The sequence below is a fragment of the Gigantopelta aegis genome, chromosome 6, assembly GCF_016097555.1.
Source record: "Gigantopelta aegis isolate Gae_Host chromosome 6, Gae_host_genome, whole genome shotgun sequence".
Taxonomy (NCBI): domain Eukaryota; kingdom Metazoa; phylum Mollusca; class Gastropoda; order Neomphalida; family Peltospiridae; genus Gigantopelta; species Gigantopelta aegis.
In genome coordinates, this window is record NC_054704.1 from 10,631,782 (window position 1) to 10,659,313 (window position 27,532).

A 27,532-nucleotide genomic window follows, 5' to 3' on the forward strand; every position below is an offset into this window, starting at 1 on the left:
ATGACGTCAGATACGGATGTTAAAAACGTGGAACGTGGGAACTGGTCTGGAAAACTGGATTTCTTCATGTCGTGTGTGGGATACGCTGTTGGACTTGGAAACGTCTGGAGGTTTCCATATCTTTGCTTCAGGAACGGCGGAGGTAAATACCAATTAAATGGACTGGTTCTGTTGACACAAACTCCTGAATTGAATCATGCTATCTAATCATTATCATTTCATTACATAACACTATCATAGTTGAAGCAGATTTTTTAATTTTTACACCGCTAATAAAGAGAAGGGGAGAGACAAAAAGTTCAATTTGTTTTCAATTAAATATTTTGTTTATATATATTAACGTGCTCATTTTAAAGTTACAGTCTCTGGTTACCATATTATAACATCATGAACAAATATGAAATAAAGCTCAAATGACCTTTTAAAAAACTCATGTGTGTTCGCTATTAACGGAGATCATCAAAAGTATACGCTCCATTCGTCGCCTGTTTCGCCATTGCTCGGCAAAGCACAAACGACAGCCTGTTGTCAGTTTCATTTAACACGTGCGTTTGCCGATTCCAAATTGTAGGGTTCGTCTCAAAAAATGAAATGAGAAATCTTGCGCTGTACAAAGAACGTTCAGTTGAGGATACGGTACTAGAGTCTTTCATTAAAACAGGTTTGATCTTGACAATGTATTATCGACAATCGTACCTTCCTATTTCAGAATTAATATTTTATAAAGTGTTAGTAGAACTTTTAAAGTTTAGTTTGTATACTTGTAACACACTGATCATGTATACATTTTAAAAATAAAATATACTAAAGTAGACAATGAATGTTTTCACTTCTTAATTTTACGTGTGTTAAAATTGACAAATTCAAATAAATATTCTTTCGTTTGGAAAGGGTAAAGTACTTTTTTTGTTTTTGTTTTTGTTTTTGTTTTGTTTTGTTTTGTTTTTTGTTTAACGACATCAAATGGATGTCAAACATTTGGTAATTTTGACTTATAATCTTAGAGAGGAATCGGGTGCATGTGCATGGAGAGGGTATTGGAGGTCGAAACCCTTACCTGCCCAAGCTTAAAAAAAATTGAAATATATTTTCTGGGGGTCACAGTCTATAACCCCAACCCCTCTGAAATCCCTGCACACGCGCCTTGGAAACCCGTTACATTTTTTTTTAGCAAGGGATCATTTATATGTACCATCCCACAGACAGTATATCACATACCATGGCCTTTTATATACCCGCCGATGGGGATCGATCCTAGACTGACCGCGCATTAACCCCCCCCCCCTTTTTACGTCTAAGTAATGAATAAAAATAACATATAGTCTTGAAAAATGTTACCTAAATCGAACACAACACCCTCTTTCTCTACCCCTAGAGCGCTACGTAATTATAACACCCCCTTACATGTAACGCGTATGCCAACCGCTGGCCACTGTCAAAATTTCAAGGCAAATCCCCCACCGACCCCTGGGAAGGTGTTGTACCATACCTCTATGGATATAAATATGTTTAGAAATGAGACAACCCCTCGATCAAGACAGTTAAATTTGTTCAAAATCACGTGAGAAGCTCAGCGCCTGCGCAAATCACGCAATGTCCCAGTTCTACTGCGGTACCGCTAAATGAAGAAAAACAAAGCTGGCCATTGCGTTTGTAGTTGACCTAGATACTGTAGATAAGAGAGCATTGCGAAACTATAGCGATGTGGTGGACCTTTTATGTACCAAACAGAACTGAATCATCTATTCTATATGCTTAAATAATTAAAATATTCCAGGGACTGCAGCTTTAATGTACATACCATATATATATATATATATATATATATATATATATATATATATATATATATATATATATATATATATACACACACATATATATATATCTTCCAGGATACCAGTCATGGATCACTATTTGAAGGGGAATTATCCTGGTGGTTCCACAGGGGACATTTCAATTGAATTAGAACAGAAATTAGTTTGCTTAACGGCACCAAACGAGCACACTGATTCATTAAAGGGACATTCCTGAGTTTTGCTGCAATTTTAAAGACTATTATTATTATTGACTAACAGAGACTTTTTAATGATTGTAATTACATATCAAATATATTTTTCTTCATAAAGTATTAGTGGGTGTATATTAAACGTGTTTCTGATCGTTCTAATATTTGTACTAGGTTAAATTTCATTTTATTTCCTAAAATATAATATTTTCGTACGTACGAAATTATTTAAAGACAAAATCAAGTTTGAGCTTCTTACAAATATTAAGACGACCAGAAGCACATTGAATATACAGACACTGATATTCTCAAACAAGAAATTATATTTAATATGTAAGTTTAATCGTAGAAATATTTTATTAGTCGGAAACATCTTACAATGCAACAAACTCAGGAACATCCCTTTAATCATCGACCGTTGGTCGATTACCTATTGGTAATTTTAACAGTCTTCAGAAGACACATGCTGTATTTTTCATTACCACCAAGAGATCATTTATATGCACTTTCACACAAACAGGATATTGTACGTTATACACAATTGTGTTCGCAAAAGGGGTTCAATTTTACGACCCAAACAACTAACACAAGAGGTACATTGACAAGGCGATTTTATATATTTAAAACCTTGAAAGTCTTTGTTTTTTAATTACTTAATTTGTTTTACCCAGGCGCCTTCATTATTCCGTACGTTGTGATGCTCATCCTAGCCGGACTGCCATTGTTCTTCTTCGAGCTGTCACTGGGTCAGTTCGCCTCTCTCGGACCCATATCCATATGGAGAGTCAATCCATTGTTTAAAGGTATAATATCGGTGTGTCTTCTTGTAATGGTATGTGGAAATTAACAGTTGAGAGGACAGAACATATTTGGTTAACAACAAACCAATATACGTATTGTCTGATCAACAGCAAACCAACATACGTATTGTCTGATCAACAACTATTGAGGTAGTGTGTAACAATATGGTAATTGTACCTAACGGTTCCGAATGATGCTTTAACCTTTTTTAAAAAAACTATAAAAAATAGCAAATTCCATGGCCTTACTATATCATGAACCTCATGGCGGACACAAATCACAGAGAACTTTTAGGATGTGTCCAATAGAAATGTGTAATCTTTGGTTGATGTCATCATCATCATCTTCGCAAGGCAAGGCAGCATTTCGTCTAACTACTGCATTTCGTAAGTATATAGTAGTTAGACTAAATGCTACCTTGGCTTGCAAAGAAGTGTAATCATGTGCACAACTTTCTTTTTTATTTTGCCTAAAACATGATTTCGCCTCCCTTTGGAACTGTTATTACTATTTTTACCATTCATATCCTCTTTCTCTCTTTTACATGTTTTCTTCTTTTTGTTTTCTTCTTATTGCTGCAACATAATATTGAAAATTATATCTTCTCAAACATCTGTATATACATTCTGTTTTCAAACATTTGTTTGGCTTACCCTAGCCCTCTCCTTATTCATATGTTGTAGTTAACAATATGTAAGTACTGATTAACATGTAAGTTTAATGTCATGAGTGGACTCGAGAATAATCAAACTAAAACTCTGTGGCATCAGATTTAGAATAAAATGTGTATTTTAGACACATTAGCTAGTTACCACTAAGTCGTCGACGTTTTGCCAAATTATTACACACAGTCCTCTCTAGCAACACCCCCCCTCCCCAACATATCAATAAGGGGAGGGCTACAGGTGACTTGCGCTAGGCTTACCCTGGTTTGGTGTTGTCGTCCAGGTGTTGGTTTCGCGTCTGTGCTGATCTCCGGCATGGTGGCCATCTACTACCAGGTGATCATCTGCTACGCCATGTTCTACACGGTCGTGTCGCTCACCAGCCTGGACGGAGGTCTGCCCTGGATGGACTGCCACAACCCCTGGAACACGCCGGCGTGCGCGCGGGAGGCCAAACACGATTTCAGGAACTTGACGGACGTGCAGAAACTAAACGTTACTCTCAGTAGGTAACCAGACTCTCAAAGTGAAACGCACATACACACACACACACACACACACACACACACACACACACACACACACGCGCGAATACACACACATACACACACACACAACACGCGAATACACACGCATACACACACATACACACACACGCACGTCCACATCAACACATAAATGTATAGAAATATACACAGACTTAAATACGTACATACATACATACATACATACACGCACTGACACACACACACACACACACACACACACACACACACACACACACACACACACACACACACACCATATGCCCATGGTAAAGACCGACATATTGTTCTGGCAGAGAAGTTGTTTGATCACGGTTGTAACACCCAAGACTCCAGAAAGACTTCAAAACACTCGGAGGTCATTTCACGATATGACGTTTCACTGACTGAAATGATGTCTCATGCAATCCTGTACATTTCAACTGTGCGCTTGATGGCTGTAGGTTGTACTCATGACGGGTGCCACAGTGGGACAGGATAGGTTCACCTTTTGCGAACACTTGATATCATCACTGTTTTTACAATGATTCATGAGCGCATGTCATCACAGATGTACATAATTCTGTTGAGCTTTATCCTGTGCAAACTTGTTTTTTTTTTAAAGCTAGTTTTGGGAGTGGCAGTTGTGTGCAGGGGATGAAACATGTTACGGATCTCGTAGGAGAATGGCGGTCCTATAAGGACGAGCACCTGATAATGGATCATCACGATTTTGCTTAAATTTTCCTTTCGACTCTGCCTTATGCAGAGATACGATATTGATCACGATTTTGTTATTCAGATGTATATGCACTTTCCCAAGTCGTCGAGAAAGCAAATGCCACATTCCTAGACGTCGGTCAGTTATTGTAGTAACATTAATTCGACTTCCGACAGAGGGGTCAGTGTGCTACCTTTAGACGTTGGGGGTGGGAATGGAGAAGTATCCAACGCTTATTATATGTACTATATTTCAGATCACATGGATCACACGTGCATCAACAAAAGCCTGATCTCACTAAACATATCTCACGGAAATCTCACTTATGACCTGCTAAAAAGCAATCTCACATCATGCAACGACACGGCGAGCTGGCGACTGGTTTCCCCCAGTGAAGAATATTGGACGTGAGTAGTGAGTGAAACATAGCCGACGTGAGTAGCAAGTGAAGAATATTGGACGTGAGTAGTGAGTGAGACATAGCGGACGTGAGTAGCGAGTGAAGAATATTGGACGTGAGTAGTGAGTGAAGAATATTGGACGTGAGGAGTGAGTGAAGAATATTGGACGTGAGTAGTGAGTGAGACATAGCGGACGTGAGTAGCAAGTGAACAATATTGGACGTGAGTAGTGAGTGAAAAATATTGGACGCGAGTAGTGAGTGAAACAAAGCGGACGTGAGTAGCGAGTGAGAATATTAGATGTGAGTAGCGAGTGAGAATATTCGATGTGAGTAGCGAGTAAAGAATATTGGACGTAAGTAGCGAGTGAAGAATATTGGACGTGAGTAGCGAGTGAAGAATATTGGACATGAGTAGCGAGTGAAGAATATTGGACGTGAGTAGTGAGTAAACCATAACGGACGTGAGTAGCGAGTGAAACACAGCGGACGTGAGTAGCGAGTGAAGAATATTGGATGTGAGTAGCAAGTGAAGAATATTGGATGTGAGTAGCGAGTGAAGCATATTGAACGTGAGTAGCAAGTGAAGAATATTGGACGTGAGTAGTGAGTGAAACATAGCGGACGTGAGTAGCGAGTGAAGAATATTGGATGTGAGTAGCGAGTGAAGAATATTGTACGTGAGTAGTGAGTGAAACATAGCGGACGTAAGTAGCGAGTGAAGAATATTGGATGTGAGTAGCAAGTGAAGAATATTCGACGTGAGTAGCGAGTGAAGAATACTGGACGTGAGTAGCGAGTGGAGAATATTAGACGTGAGTAGTGAGTGAAGAATATTGGATGTGAGTAGCAAGTGAAGAATTTTGGATGTGAGTAGTGAGTGAAGAATACGGGACGTGAGTAGCGAGTGGAGAATATTAGACGTGAGTAGCAAGTGGAGAATATTGGACGTGAGTAGCGAGTGAAGAATACTGGACGTGAGTAGCGAGTGAAGAATATTGGACGTAAGTAGCGAGTGAAGAATATTGGACGTGAGTAGCGAGTGAAGAATATTGGACATGAGTAGCGAGTGAAGAATATTGGACGTGAGTAGTGAGTAAACCATAACGGACGTGAGTAGCGAGTGAAACACAGCGGACGTGAGTAGCGAGTGAAGAATATTGGATGTGAGTAGCAAGTGAAGAATATTGGATGTGAGTAGCGAGTGAAGCATATTGAACGTGAGTAGCAAGTGAAGAATATTGGACGTGAGTAGTGAGTGAAACATAGCGGACGTGAGTAGCGAGTGAAGAATATTGGATGTGAGTAGCGAGTGAAGAATATTGTACGTGAGTAGTGAGTGAAACATAGCGGACGTAAGTAGCGAGTGAAGAATATTGGATGTGAGTAGCAAGTGAAGAATATTCGACGTGAGTAGCGAGTGAAGAATACTGGACGTGAGTAGCGAGTGGAGAATATTAGACGTGAGTAGTGAGTGAAGAATATTGGATGTGAGTAGCAAGTGAAGAATTTTGGATGTGAGTAGTGAGTGAAGAATACGGGACGTGAGTAGCGAGTGGAGAATATTAGACGTGAGTAGCAAGTGGAGAATATTGGACGTGAGTAGCGAGTGAAGAATACTGGACGTGAGTAGCGAGTGAAGAATATTGGACGTAAGTAGCGAGTGAAGAATATTGGACGTGAGTAGCGAGTGAAGAATATTGGACATGAGTAGCGAGTGAAGAATATTGGACGTGAGTAGTGAGTAAAACATAACGGACGTGAGTAGCGAGTGAAACACAGCGGACGTGAGTAGCGAGTGAAGAATATTGGACGTGAGTAGCAAGTGAAGAATATTGGATGTGAGTAGCGAGTGAAGCATGTTGGACGTGAGTAGCAAGTGAAGAATATTGGACGTGAGTAGTGAGTGAAACATAGCGGACGTGAGTAGCGAGTGAAGAATATTAGATGTGAGTAGCGAGTGAAGAATATTGTACGTGAGTAGTGAGTGAAACATAGCGGACGTAAGTAGCGAGTGAAGAATATTGGATGTGAGTAGCAAGTGAAGAATATTCGACGTGAGTAGCGAGTGAAGAATACTGGACGTGAGTAGCGAGTGGAGAATATTAGACGTGAGTAGTGAGTGAAGAATATTGGACGTGAGTAGCAAGTGAAGAATTTTGGATGCGAGTAGTGAGTGAAGAATACGGTACGTGAGTAGCGAGTGGAGAATATTGGACGTGAGTAGCAAGTGGAGAATACTGGACGTGAGTAGCGAGTGAAGAATACTGGACGTGAGTAGCGAGTGAAGAATATTGGATATGAGTAGCGAGTGAAGAATATTGGACGTGAGTAGCGAGTGAAGAATATTGGATATAAGTAGCGAGTGAAGAATGTTGGACGTGAGTAGCGAGTGGAGAATATTGGATGTGAGTAGCGAGTGAAAAATATTTGATGTGAGTAGCGAGTGAAAAATATTGGATGTGAGTAGTGAGTGAAGAATATTGGACGTGAGTAGTGAGTGAAGAATATTGGACGTGAGTAGTGAGTGAAGAATACTGGACGTGAGTAGCAAATGGAGAATATTGGACGTGAGTAGCAAGTGAAGAATATTGGACGTGAGTAGCGAGTGGAGAATACTAGACGTGAGTTGTGAGTGAAACATCGCGGACATGAGTAGCAAGTGAAGAATATTGGACGTGACTAGCAAGTGAAGAATATTGGACGTGAGTAGCGAGTGACGAATACTGGGCGTGAGTAGTGAGTGAAACATAGCGGACGTAGCGAGTAAAGAATACTGGACGTGAGTAGTGAGTGAAACATAGCGGACGTGAGTAGCGAGTGAAGAATATTGGACGTGAGTAGCAAGTGAAGAATATTGGATGTGAGTAGCGAGTGAAGAATATTGGACATGAGTAGTGAGTGAAACATAGCGGACTTGAGTAGCGAGTGAAGAATATTGGACGTGAGTAGCAAGTGAAGAATATTGGATGTGAGTAGCGAGTGAAGAATACTGGACGTGAGTAGTGAGTGAAACATAGCGGATGTGAGTAGCGAGTGAAGAATACTGGACATGAATAGCAAGTGAAGAATATTGGATGTGAGTAGGGAGTGAAGAATATTGGACGTGAGTAGCGAGTGAAGAATACTGGACGTGAGTAGCGAGTGAAACATAGCGGACGTGAGTAGCAAGAGAAGAATATTAGACATGAATAGCAAGTGAAACATAGCGGACGTGAGTAGCGAGTGAAGAATATTGGATGTGAGTAGCAAGTGAAGAATATTGGATGTGAGTAGCGAGTGAAGAATATTGGACGTTAGTAGTGAGTGAAACATAACGGATGTGAGTAGCGAGTGAAGAATATTGGACGTGAGTAGCAAGTGAAGAATATTGGATGTGAGTAGTGAGTGAAGAATACTGGACGTGAGTAGTGAGTGAAACATAGCGGACGTGAGTAGCGAGTGAAGAATACTGGACGTGATTATGGGTAAACAATATTGAATGTGAGTAGTGAATTAAGAATATTAGACGTGAGTAGCGAGTGAAGAATATTCGTGAGTAGTGAATGAAGAATATTGGTCATGGTATTAAGTAAAGACTATTGGACGTGAGTTGTCAATGAAGAATATTGGTCATGGTATTAAGTAAAGACTATTGGACGTGAGTGGTCAATGAAGAATATTGGATGTGTGTAGTGAAGAGTAAAATAATGTCAAAGAGACATCACCATACTTGTGATTTACGTGTTTGATCATTTATATTAATTTATTAACAAAAATTAATTGACAAATAAAATTATATTACTAAAATAATAATCAGCTGACATCAATTTTAGTTCACGGTTTGATTGGATAGAAGCAAACAATAGTTTTACTGGTAGGTTGGTTTAAGTTTGCAAGTCTTGAAATTAATGTTGTGGAATGGGAAGCAATGTTTGATTCTCCTATTTTAATCTGCAAGCAAATGCTAGAAAGTGAAACGCTGTGCTAGGAATCAGTCTTGGAATTGTAACGTTTTAACAGCAGTGTGGAAGACTTAAGGAAAACGCGGATAAAAACTGATGATTCATACCGAGGAAGTCTGAATATACACAGAATACTATTAAAATTAAACTGTAAAAGCAAAATTTGCTTGTGAAACTATTATCAAAAAGCAAATTATGTATTTGGCGCTTGCTCTCTGTTAATTTCGAACTTTGATTAGACAATATAGTCCATATTACTTACCGTCTAATAGACCTACTAACTATGCATGGACTTTGTAAATAAATAACCTTTATATGGAAGTAAAACATGTATGTGTTTTCATGCCAATAATATTGTTCTGGTTCCTTTTTTGGAGGTAAACGCTATACAGCGAGTTCGCTTTGGTGAATGTGATAAGAAAATCTGTAGCCATATTCAAGTTTCATCTAGGCAACATAAACAAATGCGGTGTATTTGCAAACGACTCACCGTTTTCGAATTAGTTTTTTTAACGAATTAAAATGAAGTATGTTCTTTAACTTCAATTCTTATGTTGCGATTTGGTGAATGACCACTTAAACCCAGGTACAGGGCAAAATAACATATATTAAAAACACATTTTTCAGGAGATTTGTTCTTCGTCTGCAAGAAGCAGACGATTTCCGTCACGTAGGAGACATCAGTTTGAAACTGGCGTTCGTTTTGGGAATTTCCTGGATAATATTGTTTTTCTGTCTCAAGAATGGGGTGAAGACTTCAGGAAAGGTTTGCATTTGTAGCTGTTAGCATGTTATAAATACTGAAATGAAATAGTGTTTATACAATAGGCCTATTTTTCAAATATAGAAGAGAGTCAGGGTCGAATAAAAAAGAAGTCCATAACAGGAGCATAGTTTTGTATATTTATATATAACCTCGCTGTAAATAAATATTTTTATCATGTTCATTTTATATAGTTTAAAATTAAATCTTTTAATTATATTTTGCAGAAATGTTCAATTTGTAAAGAGTCTTTTTAATTATATTTTTGTTTCAGGTTGTGTATTTTATGGCAACGTTCCCGTATTTAATTCTGATATCTCTTCTGGCACGAGGACTCACCCTCGACGGCTATATGGCCGGGGTCAAGTTCTACATCATCCCGAAATGGGATCGACTGCTGGACGTTGCCGTGAGTAACAGTCAGCACTGGAAAACACGTAGTCATCGATTCCACCGCGTCCGCACAGTGACGTTACGCACGTCTTACCGACGTAAAATAGATGAATGTATTTAGCACTTCACGGACCACAGTCAAAAACACCATGTGCCCTGGCACGTTCTGTGTTAAATAGTAATTTCGACTATTTAAATCATAATTTCGATTTACAAATTTGTGAAATTCCAAGGACAGTGTTTATTATTCAAATAGTAACTAAATTAGTGATAAACACCACACAAATATAGAAATATAATTATAAACAACAACAACAACAACAACAATAACGACAGAAACAGAAAAGGAAATGAAATGAAATGGAAATGGAAATAAATATTTGTTTAGGGGTATATATTTAAAGAAACTGTACGAAGGTTGTTGCCGTTTTAACGTTTCCGATTGATACAGCCTTTCCAAAAGATATATCGTTCTCAAAAGGGCGGCCTTTTTTTCTGATAAAATAGCCAATAGTATGCGTTAATCCACTCACCAGTAATACTCCAAACAATTTTTCTTTTGTTTTAAAGAGTGTAGCTGTACGAATCTTCCATTAGCATATTCAGTACCATATCTACGCATAATACTGATTCCAAAATACGTTATGATACAGTTTTAAGGGTATGCAGCCGTGATTCACTGGAAGGTGCTTTTTCTACAGAAAAGAACTGATGAGGACCACTATATATGGTTCCAACTCTGTCTGTAGGAAGACGCCAGTAAAGACGTCAATAACATTCTACAGATTCCGTAAACAGAGATGTTTGTAGGCGCACACATATGTGCATATAATAAATTTCAAGCAAAGAAGTGTAAGTATTTTACAGAAACATTGTTCGAATTGTTGTGAAGGTGAAGTATCAATAACTAGTAAAATTACATTTCTTTGTTAAAAGATATTTGAGTTATAAAAACATTATCATTTTGTATGTATAGAAATGCTGATGTTTTAAATTGCATATTAAATACATCTCCTTGTTAAATGATGTTTGCGCTATAACAAACATTATCATTTTGTTTGTATAGAAATGCTGATGTTTTAAATTACATATTAAATACATCTCCTTGTTAAATGATGTTTGCGCTATAACAAACATTATCATTTTGTATGTATAGAAATGCTGATGTTTTAAATTACATATTAAATACATCTCCTTGTTAAATGATGTTTGCGCTATAACAAACATTAGCATTTTGTATGTATAAAAATGCTGATGTTTTAAATTGCATATTAAATACATCTCCTTGTTTCATCAATGTCTGTATATTTAGTGTGTTTCTGTTCAACCAAATCTTTACAGAAGCTTGTCCTCGATTTTACCGTAATAATTTAGTTCGTATCGAAAACAATATATATTAGAAAATAAAATGATGTTTGAGCTATAACAAATATTAGCACTTTGTATATACACACATGCTGATATTTTAAACAAGAAAATGTATTTAATATGTAATTTTTCACTATCCTTATCTATCTACAGTATGGTTGCATTGTGTATTTGTGAAACAGGTTCAATTGTTATGTTGTTCTACTAGGACACAATTAATTCTTCTAGTTTTCATTGTTGATCAAACATATATATTAACTTTAAGTAAATAATGATCAATGTCCACTCGACCAAACTAAAGAAAACAACAACTATATCATTTAAAAAACAAACGAAAACGAAAGAAGAACAAAAACATTATATGATGTATATCATTAATAACATCGTACCCCCCCCCCCCCCCCGTAAAGTATGCAATGTCCTTTATATGCGGTGGATTTAAATATATTAAGGCAGCATCTACGTTTAAAATCAACATTTCTTTAAACTGTGAAGTGTGACTTTGATCGTCTTTCCTGTGGACTCTTCTGTGAATTCGTTAGAAAGGATGTCAGCCGAAAACATGTAACAGTAGTAGCAAACTTGGGACAGTTTCTTTAATATTGACTTTTTCCGAGTCATTTCTATAAAATATATTAACAAGTTTGCTTAGAAATCATTGGGTACAAAAATTATCTAGGAGAGTCTTTTTGTCTTCTATAATTTAACCTTTTGCCTTTATTACCGGCCTCGGTGGCGTCGTGGTTAGGCCATCAGTGTACATGCTGGTAGGTACTGTGTTCGGATCACAGTCGAGGCATGGGATTTTTAATCCAGATACCGACTCCAAACCCTGAGTGAGTGCTCCGCAAGGCTCAATGGGTAGGTGTAAACCACTTGCACCGACCAGTGATCCATAACTGGTTCAACAAAGGCCATGATTTGTGCTATCCTGCCTGTGGGAAGCGCAAATAAAAGATCCCTTGCTGCCTGTCGTAAAAGAGTAGCCTTTGTGGCGACAGCGGGTTTCCTTAAAAAAAACCAGTGTCAGAATGACCATATATTTGACGTCCAATAGCTGATGATAAGATAAAAAAATCAATGTGCTCTAGTGGCGTCTTTTTTTGCCTTTATTATTACAATAAGGAACAAAATATGCCGTGTGCGCTTGGGTAAACACGTGTTTATATCAGATTATATATTTATATGCAGTTGTCTTGGAGATTGCACATGACTAAGGAACAATATCGTTTGTAAATTCGGGCCCTGGTGTTTTGTTTTATTAAGACAGGTTTGGAGGGATGCATCCACCCAAATACTGTACTCTCTGGGACCAGGCTTTGGAAGTCTTCTGATGATGGCCAGTTACAACCCGTTTAAACATAACTGTCACAGGTCAGTTATATGTTGATTTTGCAGGCAATAAAACTAAGATACATTACAACCCATTTAAACATAACTGTCACAGGTGAGTTATATGTTGAGTTTTCAGAAAATAAAACTAAGATACATTACAACCCGTTTAAACATAACTGTCACAGGTCAGTTATATGTAGAGTGTGCTGGAAATAAAACTAAGATACATTACAACCCGTTTAAACATAACTGTCACATGTCAGTTAGATGTTGAGTTTGCTGGAAGATACATTACAATATGGTTAAGGTAGAACTATACCAAATAATATATCACCTGGTAAAGTTCAAGTGCCTTCAACTTGAAATAGAGCACTGAACACTGGCGTTGGTGAGATATATTATATGGTTAAGCTGAATGGATAATTTAGCGCTTAACATCTATACCCAATGAACACCCTGCTTAAAACCTTTTAAATAAATGACTTTAAATACAGCACTGAATACTGCCGTCAGTCACATATATGGTCAACCTGAATGGATATTTCAGCTCTTATTATATATATACCCATTTAATACCCTACTCAACATTTTTTTTAGGAAGTAAAGGAAAGGAATGTTTGACATCTTATCATGTTTTCAACAGCTGTTTAATGTCTCAAATAGCGTTATTACGACACTTGGTTTAGCCAGATCTTTGCCGTTACGCAGGCTACTTCTTTCTTCACATTTCTCGCTCCAGCCAGTGCACCAAGACTGGGCCATATCAACTTGCAACGTTTGAGGCCTCTGACCAAAACAAGGACGATATTTAGCTCAGTCGATTGAGTGCTCACTTGACGTGCTTGCGTTGCAGGATCGAACCACCTCGGTGAATCCATTCAACTAATTGGTTTTTTTCTTTCTCGTTTCAGTGCGCCATAACTGATCAAAGGCCGTGGCATATACTTTCCTGTCTGTGGGAAAGTTCATATAAAAGATCCCTTTCTGCTAATCGAAAAGAGTATCCCATGAAGTGGCGACAGCGGGTTTCCTCTCTCAATATCTGTGTGGGTCTTAACCCTATGTCCGACGCCATATAACCGTAAATACAATGTGTTGAGTGCGACGTTAAATAAAACATTTCCTTCCTTCTTTCTTCAGCTAATGAAAAGTTTAAAATATAGTTGTGTCGTGTTTTTAGTCCCTTGCCGGTCCAAGTGGAGGGACTATAGGTTTTATCTCTGTCCGGTCTGTCTCTCTGTCTGTCCCTCTGTCCCACATATAGTTTGCCAGACTTTTTTTCCGCAACGCCTCAAAAAGTTTGAGCTGAAATTTTATATATAGCTTCATTATAACTTTCATATGGATTTACCCATTCTTAAAATAGTTATGGCAAGATGAAGTTTGACTTTCGTTGTAATCTATTCAAGGGCTATAATTCTGTCAAAATGGAATTTATCCATGTTTGAGAGTTATGGCCATTGAACTTTAACGGTATGAACATTTGTGGAGCCTGGTAGGGGACGGACCGGCCTCGCTGGCGTCGTGGTTAGGCCATCGGTCTACAGGCTGGTAGGTACTGGGTTCGGATCCCAGTCGAGGCATGGGATTTTTAATCCAGATACCGACTCCAAACCCTGAGTGAGTGCTCCGCAAGGCTCAATGGGTAGGTGTAAAGCACTTACACCGACCAGTGATCCATAACTGGTTCAACAAAGGCCATGGTTTGTGCTATCCTGCCTGTGGGAAGCGCAAATAAAAGATCCCTTGCTGCCTGTCGTAAAAGAGTAGCCTATGTGGCGACAGCGGGTTTCCTCTAAACAACAGTGTGTCAAAATGACCATATGTTTGACGTCCAATAGCCGATGATAAAATAAAAAAATCAATGTGCTCTAGTGGCGTCGTTAAATAAAACAAACTTTACTTTGATAGGGGATGTGTATTGGCTTAGCAGTACTCTCAGGATGCTTGTTTTAGTCAGTTAAAAGTTTGCTTTGTTTACACCACTAGAGCACATTGATTGTTTAGACATTGGCTATTGGGGGCCAAACATTTGGTAATTCTGACCCGTAGTCAACAGAGAAAACCCGCTACATTTTTCCTAATGCTGCAAGGAATCTTTTATATGCACTTTCCTACAGAAAGGAAAGCACATACCACGGCCTTCGACCAGTTGTGGTGCACTGGAAATAGAAAAAACCCAATCAGTTGAATGGATCCACTGAGGTGATTCGATCCTGCGACGCAAGCACGTCAAGCGAGCACTCAACCGACAGAGCTAAATAAATGCCGTCCTTGTTTTGGTCAGAGGCTACAAACGTTGCAGCTGATATGGCCCCTCTCAACCGTTATGTTCAAAAGTAAATACAATTAACATTCAAGCACGCTGGCCTGGGCACGCACCTGAACTGTCTGTCCAGGACAGGAGTTAATGGTTAGTGGTTGTGTAGTGGCCTCACACTTCCTCCTCGAGTCGCTCTGTGTGGGTGCCGGTAGCAGGGCACGAACCCAGTGCCCACCAGGCTTAAGGCAAATAGCTTAACCACAACGCAACGGATGTCGGTGTAAAGGTTTTGATGTAATAGTAATGTGACTGTTGTTTTGTTTGTAGAGACGCCATCTTGGTGTCACTGATTAACTGCGGAACTAGTGTGTTTGCGGGCTTTGTCATCTTCTCCGTCCTTGGTTACCTCGCCCACATCACCAATCAACACATAGAGGACGTCGCAGTTGACGGTACGCATGGCTACCAGTTATTCTCGAACCAAAGATAAAGTATAAAAACTCACGTTTCTTGTACATATAATAAACTTTATATATAAAATGTTTATATTTCTATTATATTTTTACGTGCATATTTTTGTTTGATGACATAAGTCACTATGTTTAAAACTGAATTGAATTCAATAATGAACATAAAAACGACCACAGTTATTAGAAAAACATTAAACAAATGTATATTAAAGGTCAAAATTTTTATTTTATTTATTACAACCCATAACTTACTCTGTCTTTAGTCAAATTGTACACACCCCAAAATAATATATATATATATATATATATAAACTTTATTTAAAATTTGCAATAGTCATTTATGAATATTTGAGAAAACCAAGACTACTACTGTATAAGTTCTGGCTTCACATAGCACTAAGTCCGGTGTCAGATATAAAACAATATCGCATGTGTTAAAGGTCCTGGACTGGTGTTCATGGTTTACCCAGAAGCCATTGCGCGTATGCCGGTGGCTCCACTTTGGGCGTTTCTCTTCTTTTTTATGCTGGTGTGTCTGGGCTTGGATTCACAGGTGAGACAAGCACGTGATTAATCATATTACTGTATTATACTGTATTATACTGTATTATGTTTGAGGTAATAACCCCCAACTCAAACCAGGGACCAATTTAACAAAACGTCATAACCCTAGTTTTTCACGTAAATTTATATCGACGACTAAACCACACTACTACTAACAGTTGCAAATAATATAGTCTGAAGAATACATATTTCATGTGTCCTTGCAGTGCTCCGCCATCTGTAATGATGTAATTTGTGTGTGTGAAATAGGAGCCAAACACAGGTAAACGTACGACAGGTATAGCTGCCAGTTGGAAATGTAAACTTACGATGTTTTGTGAAACTGGCTCATTTTAAACATAAGTGTACCTGACAGGAGGCAGGGGCAAGACAATAATCAAATTTGGGCAAACATGACAGAGAAAATCGGGGAAAATGAGTTTGCTTGAAACCTTATCGCCATAATATTATATTTCCATCATTGTACTCACAGTTTTAGTTGTAATCCATGTAAACATGCCTAGTGATTCGTTTGCTATATATAGCTATTTGGTAGTAATGCTACTACGAATAAATGTTGTTATCTAGATTCCGGGCATTTTCATAGAATTCGGCCTGACCCCCTACAAAAATGGGTGCCCGTACGCCTATGATCTTAAAACATCTAGGGGATGATGGTGGTTGTGGGGGCAGTAATCAAAGCACACTAATTTGTACTTAGCGAAACAAATAAAGGGACACTTGTTATTGTAGGCCAAATTTAATTCATTAATAGCACAATAATGTTTGTTTTATAATACAAAGATGTAATGTGGGATTGAGTGTAACACGGTTAAAGTCTTGACACCATGGATGAATGCATTGATTACAGTTTCTCAAAGCTGTCGGTCTATAATCCCTTATTTCATTCCATCAATATATGTTTGAAAAAAAGACTACCTTCCTGTCCCAACTATTATCCTGTTCAATTATTTAGACCCAAAGTGTTTTGCAAATGTTACGTTTATTTCCTATTCGATATTTGTTTTCTTTGCATTTACATGAAAACAAACCCAAACCCCGACAGGAAAATACACGAAGTTGACTTAATTCCACTTTTTAAAAATCTCTGTGTCTTTTGAATGCACGTTATTTCTCCTATAAATAACTAAGGTCATTTGCATATCAAAAGCATCATTCTATAGTGCGTTTCAAACTAATGTTCGGTTCTAGAGAGAGAGAGAGAGACGTCATTTATATAACGACGCACTCAACATATTTTAATTTATGGTTATATGGTTATAGGGAGAGAGAGATAAGAATATGGTATGCATGCGATTGGTGGAGGTGTGACCCTCTGTACAACCCCAACCCCACTTAAGGCTTCTTTTGTATATGGAGCGGGACGTAGCTCAGAGGTAAAGCGTTCGCTCATGGTAGGTCGACTGATCGATCCCACATGGTGGACCCATTGGGTTGTGTCTAGTTCCAGCCTGTGCACCACAACTGATGTATAAAGGCTGTGGTATGTGCTATCCTGTCTATGGGATGGTGCATATAAAACGTCCCTTATTGCTTATCAAAATTGCTTATCGGAAACAGTGGCCCATGTGGCGGTAGCGAGTTTCTTTCTCACTGTCATAATGCTCCTTAACCGTTTTGTCTGACGCCACATAAACGTATATCAAATGCGTTAAGTGTGTCGTTAAATAAACATTTCTCTCGTATGTATGTGTAGTCTATATGCATTTCTAGTCGATTAGTTTATAGGTTGTTAGGTTGTTTGATAGTGAATGATATGGAAATAAATTGTTTTTGGTGTTAAAGAGTTCATGCATACATTAAAGTAATACTCATGATGGGTATGGAGAAATAACTTAATCAGTCGAGGAACTCATTTCTTCATCACTATCTTCGTTAAGGGGGACTATCACAGGGGGTATTTTATTTCTTATAAAACTATTTTGTTTTCTAAAATCTTCTTCGATCTTTATTACATGTTTAACTGCGTCAGAGAAGTGTAGGTGTGACAGAGTTCAATGCATGTGCAAGTTCTCTCCGCACCGTGGTCATTTTACCATCATTATGACGAGCTATGTGCCCTTTGACTTGACTCCAGATCAGTTCTATCGGATTGAGTTCAGAATGTCTTGGCGGCAGTCTTAGACACAAGTGCCCATGGCGTTCAGCAACATCATCAGTAACAAATTGCTTTGCACATTTGTTACTTTTCACAAGTTCATAAAGAACTGGCTTTGTCATGTTACTCTCAAAAGGTATATTTTTGTTTCGTAGCCACGACTGAATTTCTTCCTTTTTAGCGTTTAGTGCAGGACATCGTGTAATCTCAGTTAATTTGTTGTGGTAGCTTGCGTTATCCATGACGATAACAGAAGGTTCTGGTAGAGAAGGCATAAGTTGTTCTTCAAACCATTTGATGAAATTTTCATGATTCATCTCACCATGATAGTCTCCGTCTGTTTTTTTTAGCCTCAAAGATCAATTCACAGCCATCTATCAATCCATATTTATCACAGCCAGCATGACAAATAATAAGTCTTTTTCCCTTCCCAGTCACCGAACAGAGTTTAGGAACTCGATCAGCAGCATCTGATTTCGGCAGGTGATTGGCGGTACTTGTGCCCGGGTGGATATCTGTCCAGTGGTGGGATGTTGTGTGGTTGACATTCACCCAGGTCTCATCTTGATACACTATTAAATATCCCTGTTCTCGTAAACTGGATATTTCATGGAGATAGGACAGTCTCCTGTCTGATATATTGGCGTCCTCAAAAATCACTTTTCCGGTTGTAGACATATGTTGGTATTTAAAATCGAGGTCATGGAGTGTTCTTCGTAAAGTTGATATGGATATGTTGATTCCACATTCCTCCCTTAAAGCCACGTTAATCTTATGTAATGTAGGTAATTCGCCCTCTCTATAAAATCTGTATACTCGTCGTCTAATAACATCTTTATCAAATAAATCGATGAGTTTTCGGTCGCGTTTTTTAACAGTAATTTATGTGCTTGGATTCGTAGAGCTTAGATTTTTCACAGTTCTTTTTACTGTTGAAACCGAAACTTTAAGTGCAGCGGCAACTCGATCGACAATTCGATAAGAAGCATACCTAGGTCTACCGCGCTGATATTCATCTTCAACATAATCGAAAACGTTCTTAATACACGATTTTACATCAACTGAAGTGTTTTTCGATTTACCCATATTTTTCCTCAAATAACAATAACAAGAATGTCGACTAATACATTTTCAATGAATTTATATACCCTACCTAACTTGTATTTTACGTGGTTTACACATTGCTACAATAGCACGTGCAGTCATAGATCGAAATAATGATGTTATTGACCAAGCAATGCTATCGTATTTTGAACATTCAGGGCTGTGTCTGCGGGATGAAAAAGTGGTTGAACCCATACGAGTCCGAACAATAGCCCTTCGGTTTTTCGCATTACAAATGTAACCCCCAACCCCCAAACCCTAGCACCACCCTAAATACTATATATATATATATATATATATATATATATACGTATGAGTTCCCAATTTAGAGGCAAATTAAATAACATTTTTATTATTATTTGATGTTGGTGGCCTTTGACATTTTATCCCCCCCCCCCCCTGGTCTTCTGGGTCCGGCCCTGCATTAAATTTATTTATAAATTTGGAAAGCACATTCCTGCGGTGTGTGAGGTGTTTTGTGTTTATTACTGTGCTACACCTCAGTTGTGTTAGGTTAGGTATGGTATGCTAATATATAATTGATATAATAAAATAAAAATACATAATACATTAGCTAAATTTATTAAATATAATGCACCTACAAGAAAGGGTTACATGTTCTGTTTGTTTACATCTATGTTTAACGGAAAGATTAGACAATGCTGTTACACACTGCAAAACAATAATAACCTTGATTTAGTGAAACAAGGTATAATGGCCTTCACGTAGCCTCAGATCCCAATGTTTTGATATGCAAATGACCTTAGTTATTTATAGGAGAAATAACGTGCATTCAAAAGACACAGAGATTTTTAAAAAGTGGAATTAAGTCAACTTCGTGCATTTTATATGATGATTTGTATATAAAACCTGTCGGGGTTTGGGTTTGTTTTCATGTAAATGCAAAGAAAACAAATATCGAATAGGACATAAACGTAACATTTGCAACAAACTTTGGGTCTAAATAATTGAACAGGATAATAGTTACAACCCTGAAAACAGTATCTCTGCACAGGATTATCTATGTTTCTTCAGCTGTTTCATCTGACGTTCAGTTCAATTACATATAGTTACCAATACGTTAGTTCATGTAAGCAACGGAAAGAAATATATTAAATAAATATAGGTCCGATTTCTCGTCTGTGATTCAAATATAACAGGTAGAAATCTTGAACTACGCTTATATCAACTTGATTTATAAAATCATTCAGTTCAAACAGATTTTAAGCGGAACTCAAAACTGAATTGTTAACATGAAATGCAAAGTTCAATTGATTATCTCTGAACAGAATTTGAACAGTGAATAGTCGTTGAACTGTCAACGAGAAATGGAGCCATAGTATTATTTCCATACTAAGACCATATACACATATTGTATACTTCGCCATGGTAAAGTCCATCGTCAATGCTTTAATACAATTCCGCAGCACTTTATAGGTTGATACTAAGAGCTTATGTTATATATGAGTTATTGTTTTTATACGATGTAGTTCGCCATGGTGGAGTCTATCATCAGTGCTATCATAGACGAATTCCCCACCACTCTGCGTACGAAGCGCTCACAATACACATCCCTTCGCCTTGGGACTGGCTCACCTGCGATTAGTATCACAAATCGCACGATACACACCTCGAACGTCCGGGTGGAAGCGCTCACAATACACATCCTGGGCTTCGCCTTGGGACTGGCTATGGTCACCAAGGTAAGTGCTGGACAGATTACTGGATTAGTATCACAAATCTGCACGATACACATCACTCGAACGTCCGGCACCATCTGGAAGCCTTGGTAGCGCTCACAATACACATCCTGGGCTTCGCCTTGGGACTGGCTATGGTCACCAAGGTAAGTGCTGGACAGATTACTGGATTAGTATCACAAATCTGCACGATACACATCACTCGAACGTCCGGCACCATCTGGAAGCCTTGGTAGCGCTCACAATACACATCCTGGGCTTCGCCTTGGGACTGGCTATGGTCACCAAGGTAAGTGCTGGACAGATTACTGGATTAGTATCACAAATCTGCACGATACACATCACTCGAACGTCCGGCACCATCTGGAAGCCTTGGTAGCGCTCACAATACACATCCTGGGCTTCGCCTTGGGACTGGCTATGGTCACCAAGGTAAGTGCTAGACAGATTACTGGATTAGTATCACAAATCTGCACGATACACATCACTCGAACGTCCGGCACCATCTGGAAGCCATTTTGGAAATGTATATAATATAGCACTTTTCCGAAATCTGAATTTCGACTATATTTTGTTTTCATTAAAGTCCTATTGAGCTATTTGAAAATAAATAAATAAATAAATAAATAAATAAATAATTTGTTATATTTTTTGAAGGTACTAATAGTCACCATAATTCATTTAAAAAACCCCAAAACAATTATTTCATAAACGTGAACATTGCAAGAATAAGAAATTCTTTTTCTACTAAATACTGGTACACTATATATGACGCAGTAAGGTATCTATTGAAATATTTACCTCGAATATTAAATCAAAACGTTTTGTTCTTTATACACACATTTTAGAATATATTTTATTACAACCGACCTTTTAAAAAACGGATCTACAGATATTGAGTTCCCACACGTTTCAGGGCGGAATCTGGGTGTTGACTCTGATGGAGGGGTATTCTGCAAGCTACTCGTTGATGTTTGTCTGTTTCTGTGAGCTCATCGCTGTCTCGTGGATATATGGTAAGTTGTTATTCTCCGACGACGATCACGTCTCAACGTTAGGGCTGATTCTGTGAAATTAGAAACTTATTATTTATATTATGTTTTCAGTTTTTCTGATACCAATTTGTCCGGCGTCCATCCATCAACTGTTTCTTTGAAGTCTTTCTTCTACAATGTTGATTACATTGTTCTGCAACTTGGTACAATGATCTTCTGAGACACCCTCCACAAATTAATAGAGAGATATTTTGGAAATTTAGTATTATTGAATTTTTATTGAATTAAAAACAATTAAATAGATGATGATGATGATAACTAGTTTAACGTGCCCATATACCACTAGGGTTTCGAACACGCCCATCCCGAGTCCGACCTCCGATAAGATCGGTGGCCTGACTCGGGAAATGGGCAGAATTTTGAAAATAGCAATTAGTAAAAAAGTTAATAGAATTAAAAAAAAAAAAAAAAGGTTACAAGCCAAAAAGAAAAAGAATTGACTGCTCGGCCGAATATTTACATAATTTGAAGCATTTTAGAAGGACAGTCCAAAACTAAATAAGAGAAAGAAGAGAGGATCGGACTATTTAATAATATTTTTAAAAAAACGAGTAATTTCGACATAAAATTTTGAACGCAGATCTAAAAGTTTAAAGTCCGATCGATATGTCCACGCGAGTGGCCTCGTTAAGGCCGTTTGGGTGCACAGCTTAAAGGGACGAGATGGGTTGCATCCCTTCAAGAAAACCCCTAGATTGACAGTCGATAGACGTTGAAGGTTTAGTGCTGTGCTGAAATACAGATCTTGAGAAGCCGGATCCGTCTGAACGAGAGAGAGTATCAGACTAGGGTATAGTCCAGTCGTCATGGGTTGGTATAGTGGTGCGGACGGGCCCGACTCCGGAGGATACGAGATGGTATCACTATAAAGCAAGGTAAAGTCTAGAAAAAGAGTAGTAGGGGCCGACCCCGCTTCCTATTTCTTCTTAGAGTGGGGCGTCAATATTCCAGTGCTGCTAGGACAGGCTCGGACATGTAGAGACTAAACGCGAACAACCGTGGCGTTCTGCAGAATGGCCGTCATACGAGTCACGAAAAAACCCAAGTCGACAGTCAGACGGAGAAATGACGTGGAGGCAAGGAATCTCGCTAAAAAAGAATCCATCCTGGTGGTGCAGACTGTCGAAACGAGAAGCGTTCCAGCGTTCAATCAGTTCCAATGGCCGCATACATCCCAGTAGTAAACTTCATTTCGCTGACAAAAAAAAAAGAAGACATTTAACATTGACAATTTAAAAGTCTGTCTTCGTCTAGTGTTCTGATCGGATAGTTGTGACACTTGGTGTTCTAATTCTCTGTTGCAGTCTGCCCAATCTAATGCAGATATATTTTGAAAGTTTTGAATTTGTGTATTTTTAAAAATTAAATTTAAACATTTTAAATAGAAATTTAACATTGAACATTTAAAAGTATATCTTCTAGAGTTTTGAATAGATCGTTCTGAAGTTTGGCATAAGTATTCTCAGGGGTAATCTTCACAAACTAATAAAGATATTATTTTCAAATTTTGAATAAAAATAAATAGAAATGTGACATTAAAAAGTTAAAAGTCTATCTTCTTCTAGAGTTTTGATAGAATAGTTCTGAAACTAGGTACTATGATACTCTGGGGAAGTCGTCACAAACGAGAGTTTTCGCATTTTTATTATTATTTTGTTTAAATTTAAATAAACATTTAAAAGTAGGTAATCTTTACAAATTAATGCATTATCCGCTACTAACAAAATTTAAACTTAAATAGCGGAGATTTATAACAGGCGAATAAGCATCTTGTTTAAAACAGTTTAACTTTATTCTAAGACAGCTAATTTCACCAAACAAGTCCAAATTAAAAACAGGTCTAACATAAATTAAAATAACTTTAAATGCTTTAAATGTTAAATGTATTTCACCAGCTTCATCTGTGGCCTCACTACAATGGGCTGGCCAAGATAAACATTTTGTAGGATGTACAGGTATATATTATTTTATCAGGGTCATTATTTATATAGTGATACATCCTATTATTATTAGTAGTAGTAGTAGTACTAGTGGTGGTGGTGGTTGTCGTCGTCGTTGTAGTAGTAGTAGTAGGTAGTAGTAGTTGTAGTAGTAGTAGTAGTAGGTAGTAGTAGTAGTTACTGTAGTAATAGTAGTAGTTGTATTATTATTATTTTTAGTAGTAGTAGTAGTTTAAATTCTTTTTTCTTCTTCATCATTATTAATATTGTTGTTGTTATTGTTATGCTTATTATTATGTTTATTATTATTATTATTATTATTATTATGTGTTGTTATGTGTTATATTTCCAGGATTACGACGGTTTTGTGACGATATAGAGATGATGCTGGGGTTTCAACCCAGTATTTACTGGAAAGCCATGTGGCTGGTGATTTCTCCACTCTTTATTCTTGTACGTTCACGTGGTCTCAATTTATCTTACTTACATAGAACTTTATTTTTATAACTTTCCTTTACATATCTAATTTATGTAATAATTACTTCATTTAGGTAGGGCGAAGAATTATTTTAGTAGGAAACAAATTTACTATAAATCTTGGCCAGAAACTAGCTGGGTGGGGTGAGTAGAAAAATACGAAACAGTGCCCTTTTTGGTGTAAACGTGAGTCTGTTTACCTCCATGTAGTTCGTTTACTGTATACATTATTTAGTTAAGTTAAACTGTGTTTGCTGGTTTTGGTTTTCAAACACCTCCCATCTACACATAAACTTAAATGATTAAACTTAATCTACAATGAAAAATTCAACAACAACTGGCAGATACATCACATATTTAATGTTTTAATTCTGACTGGCCAGCCCCGACACCAATCCTTAAACTAGAGGTTTTTGTTGTTGTTTAATATATGACTGTATGTTGCAGGCCATGGTTATTCTGTCCCTAGTCCAATACAAACCAGCATACTACGGTGACTACGAGTTTGAGAGCTGGGCACAGAAAGTTGGATGGGGAATGGTGGCACTTCCGGTAGCAGCCATCTTACTTGGATTGCCAATACAGACTATCAGATATGGGGTATGTTTGATAATATGCTGGTATATTAGGGGATCTGACATGCTGCTTAAATCGCACGTTCTGTGTTTGGATTGGCCGGCTAGACTCTGGATTAGGTTAGGTCAACTGGAGTTCAGTTAGGTGCCAGTAAGATCTCATATCAAGCAGATTAGTTTTATATTTACAATATTTGTGAAGCGATAATAACTAGTATTTGATAACACAATATGCCATATTTTATATTTACAATATGCTACATTTTATGTTTACAATATTAAAAAATACAATAGCTAGTAGTTGATAACATAACATAATACCATATGATACATTTTATATATATTGAACAGCATTGAAAACGCACCACCAGTTGATGATAACAAATGTGAATGGGGCGTATATCAGCATTACAAATATCAATGAATAAGTACCGTACTACCTCATAGACCATGCATGACGACGAATAACTTACAAAAACGATTGCCTGAACACTCCATGAAACACAACACCAAAACACAACATATTGCATGCATAGCATTAAAAACGTAAATTGAATGTGCAAATCATGCTGATTGGGGCTATAAAAGATGGTCTCTGAAAAGCCACTTTCATTTATGAAGTAGTCTTTGAGGGGACGTTAAACAAGTGATGGCAAGGTTGACAGCTGAAGAATGTGAACGTGCCTTAGGCATGCTTCTCAAGTCGCCATTTCGAATAGTCATCGCACAGTGGTTTGGATGCCACCATTCAACAATCTCTAGACTCCACAGGAGATACCAGCAGACAGGAACCACGTCCAGGTCAACGACATGTTACGACACCACGACAAGATCGCCATATTGTTCGCCTCCATATTCGTGAACGAACGCTGTCAGCTGCCAGGACTGCACCAACTGTTAAAGGCCGACGAGGGGTTATCAGCGCAGACACTGTGCGTCGCTCTGACGTTTGGCAGGAAGGTATCGTCATTGGAGATTACAACGTTGGCATGGTGTGCTATTCTTTGACGAATCCCGTTTCCATTTAAGGAATGTTGATGGTCAGTTGCGGGTGTGGCGTAGGCGTGGAGAACGTTACCACAATGACTGCCTTGTCCAGACGGATCGATGGGATGGAGGGAGTGTTATGGTGTGGGGCGGGATAAGTTATCATCACCGAACAGCACTCCATGTTTGCCATGGCAGAATGTATGCCATTTACTACCGGGATAACGTCTTGCAAAATCACGTCATTCCCTTCTTTCATCAGCATCGGGATATGCACACATTTCAGCAGGACAACGCCCGAACGCACACAACACGTGTTACAACACAGTATCTTGTGAACAATAATGTCCCTTTGCTTGAATGGCCAGCACTGTCCCCTGATTTATCGCCAATAGAACATCTTTGGGATTACCTTGGTCAACGCATCTCACGTCGTGCACAAATGAATAACCTTAGAGAACTGGAAAACGCACCACAGCAGAAGTAGAATACTATCCCCCAGAGCACTATTCGCAGACCTATCGGGTCGATGAAAAGACGTTGCGTGGTTTGTGTTGCTGTAGATGGTGGTCATACGCGCTATTGACCTATCATTGTGATCCACGTGTCTTTCATACGTAGATGAATTAAAACTAATCAATGATTGTGCATCCTTTTTTGTTTGTTGTCATTATCAATCATCCATGTATTGCTGTTCACAACAAAAACATTTATTGCTCAGGTATTCTTTTGGAAACCAAACATTTCTTTGTGGTGCGTTTTGAATGCTGTTCAGTATATTTACAATATGCCACATTTCATATTTACAATATGCCACATTTTATATTGACAGTATGTCAAATTTTATTTTTGTAAAAACATAATAGGTATGTCAATAATGATATGATAATATGCCTCATTTTGTATTTACAATATGTTCCATACTAGTCAGTGTTTTTTTCCCCGATGTGCATAGATACTGATTATTAATAATTATTCATTACTAGTTTTAACATTTATGTTTTAATAGTGATTAATTTTCGAACTTTTGTTCCACTCGTATTAAATAATGTTTTATCCACATTTTCAGTCTGTAATAAAAGCTGCCAAAGCAGTGCCAAAATGGGGTCCCGCGTCTACTGAACACAGAACAAATAAATACGCAGTATTAAATGAAGGATTTGAATATGACAACATCACTATGACAACACAGACGCTGAATAATGGATATTTCACAAAAGACGGAGCTACATATTATATCGGCAATGAGTCAGTCACGAAGTTCTAAAGATATTTGTGTTTTCTGACAGACGTTTTTGTGACAAAAACTATCAACACGTTAATAGCAAACTATGATATTGGAAAGACATAAACACATTGCGTTATTTCCGTTATTAC

At 37.9% G+C, this 27,532-nt stretch overlaps 1 protein-coding gene across 1 annotated transcript; it reads left to right on the forward strand.

The window, feature by feature from the left end:
* LOC121374368 (sodium-dependent proline transporter-like) lies at nt 1-27,532 on the forward strand. The gene is made up of 15 exons (XM_041501470.1): nt 1-142; nt 2,680-2,811; nt 3,758-3,979; nt 4,976-5,126; nt 9,691-9,829; nt 10,101-10,235; nt 12,858-12,961; nt 15,513-15,637; nt 16,096-16,208; nt 20,912-20,993; nt 21,075-21,124; nt 22,038-22,137; nt 24,469-24,569; nt 25,041-25,193; nt 27,225-27,532. Exons 1-15 carry the CDS (start codon nt 1-3, stop codon nt 27,420-27,422), a joined length of 1,947 nt encoding a protein of 648 aa, XP_041357404.1. The 3' UTR covers nt 27,423-27,532.

What these genes read in the sequence shown, in the direction of transcription:
- LOC121374368 (XM_041501470.1), top strand. Translation starts at nt 1, where the DNA reads ATGACGTCAGATACGGATGTTAAAAACGTGGAACGTGGGAACTGGTCT. An exon ending in ATCGACTGCTGGACGTTGCC is followed by an intron (nt 10,236 to 12,857) that starts GTGAGTAACAGT and finishes TTATTAAGACAG; the next exon opens with GTTTGGAGGGATGCATCCAC. An exon ending in GAAGCGCTCACAATACACAT is followed by an intron (nt 20,994 to 21,074) that starts CCCTTCGCCTTG and finishes GGGTGGAAGCGC; the next exon opens with TCACAATACACATCCTGGGC.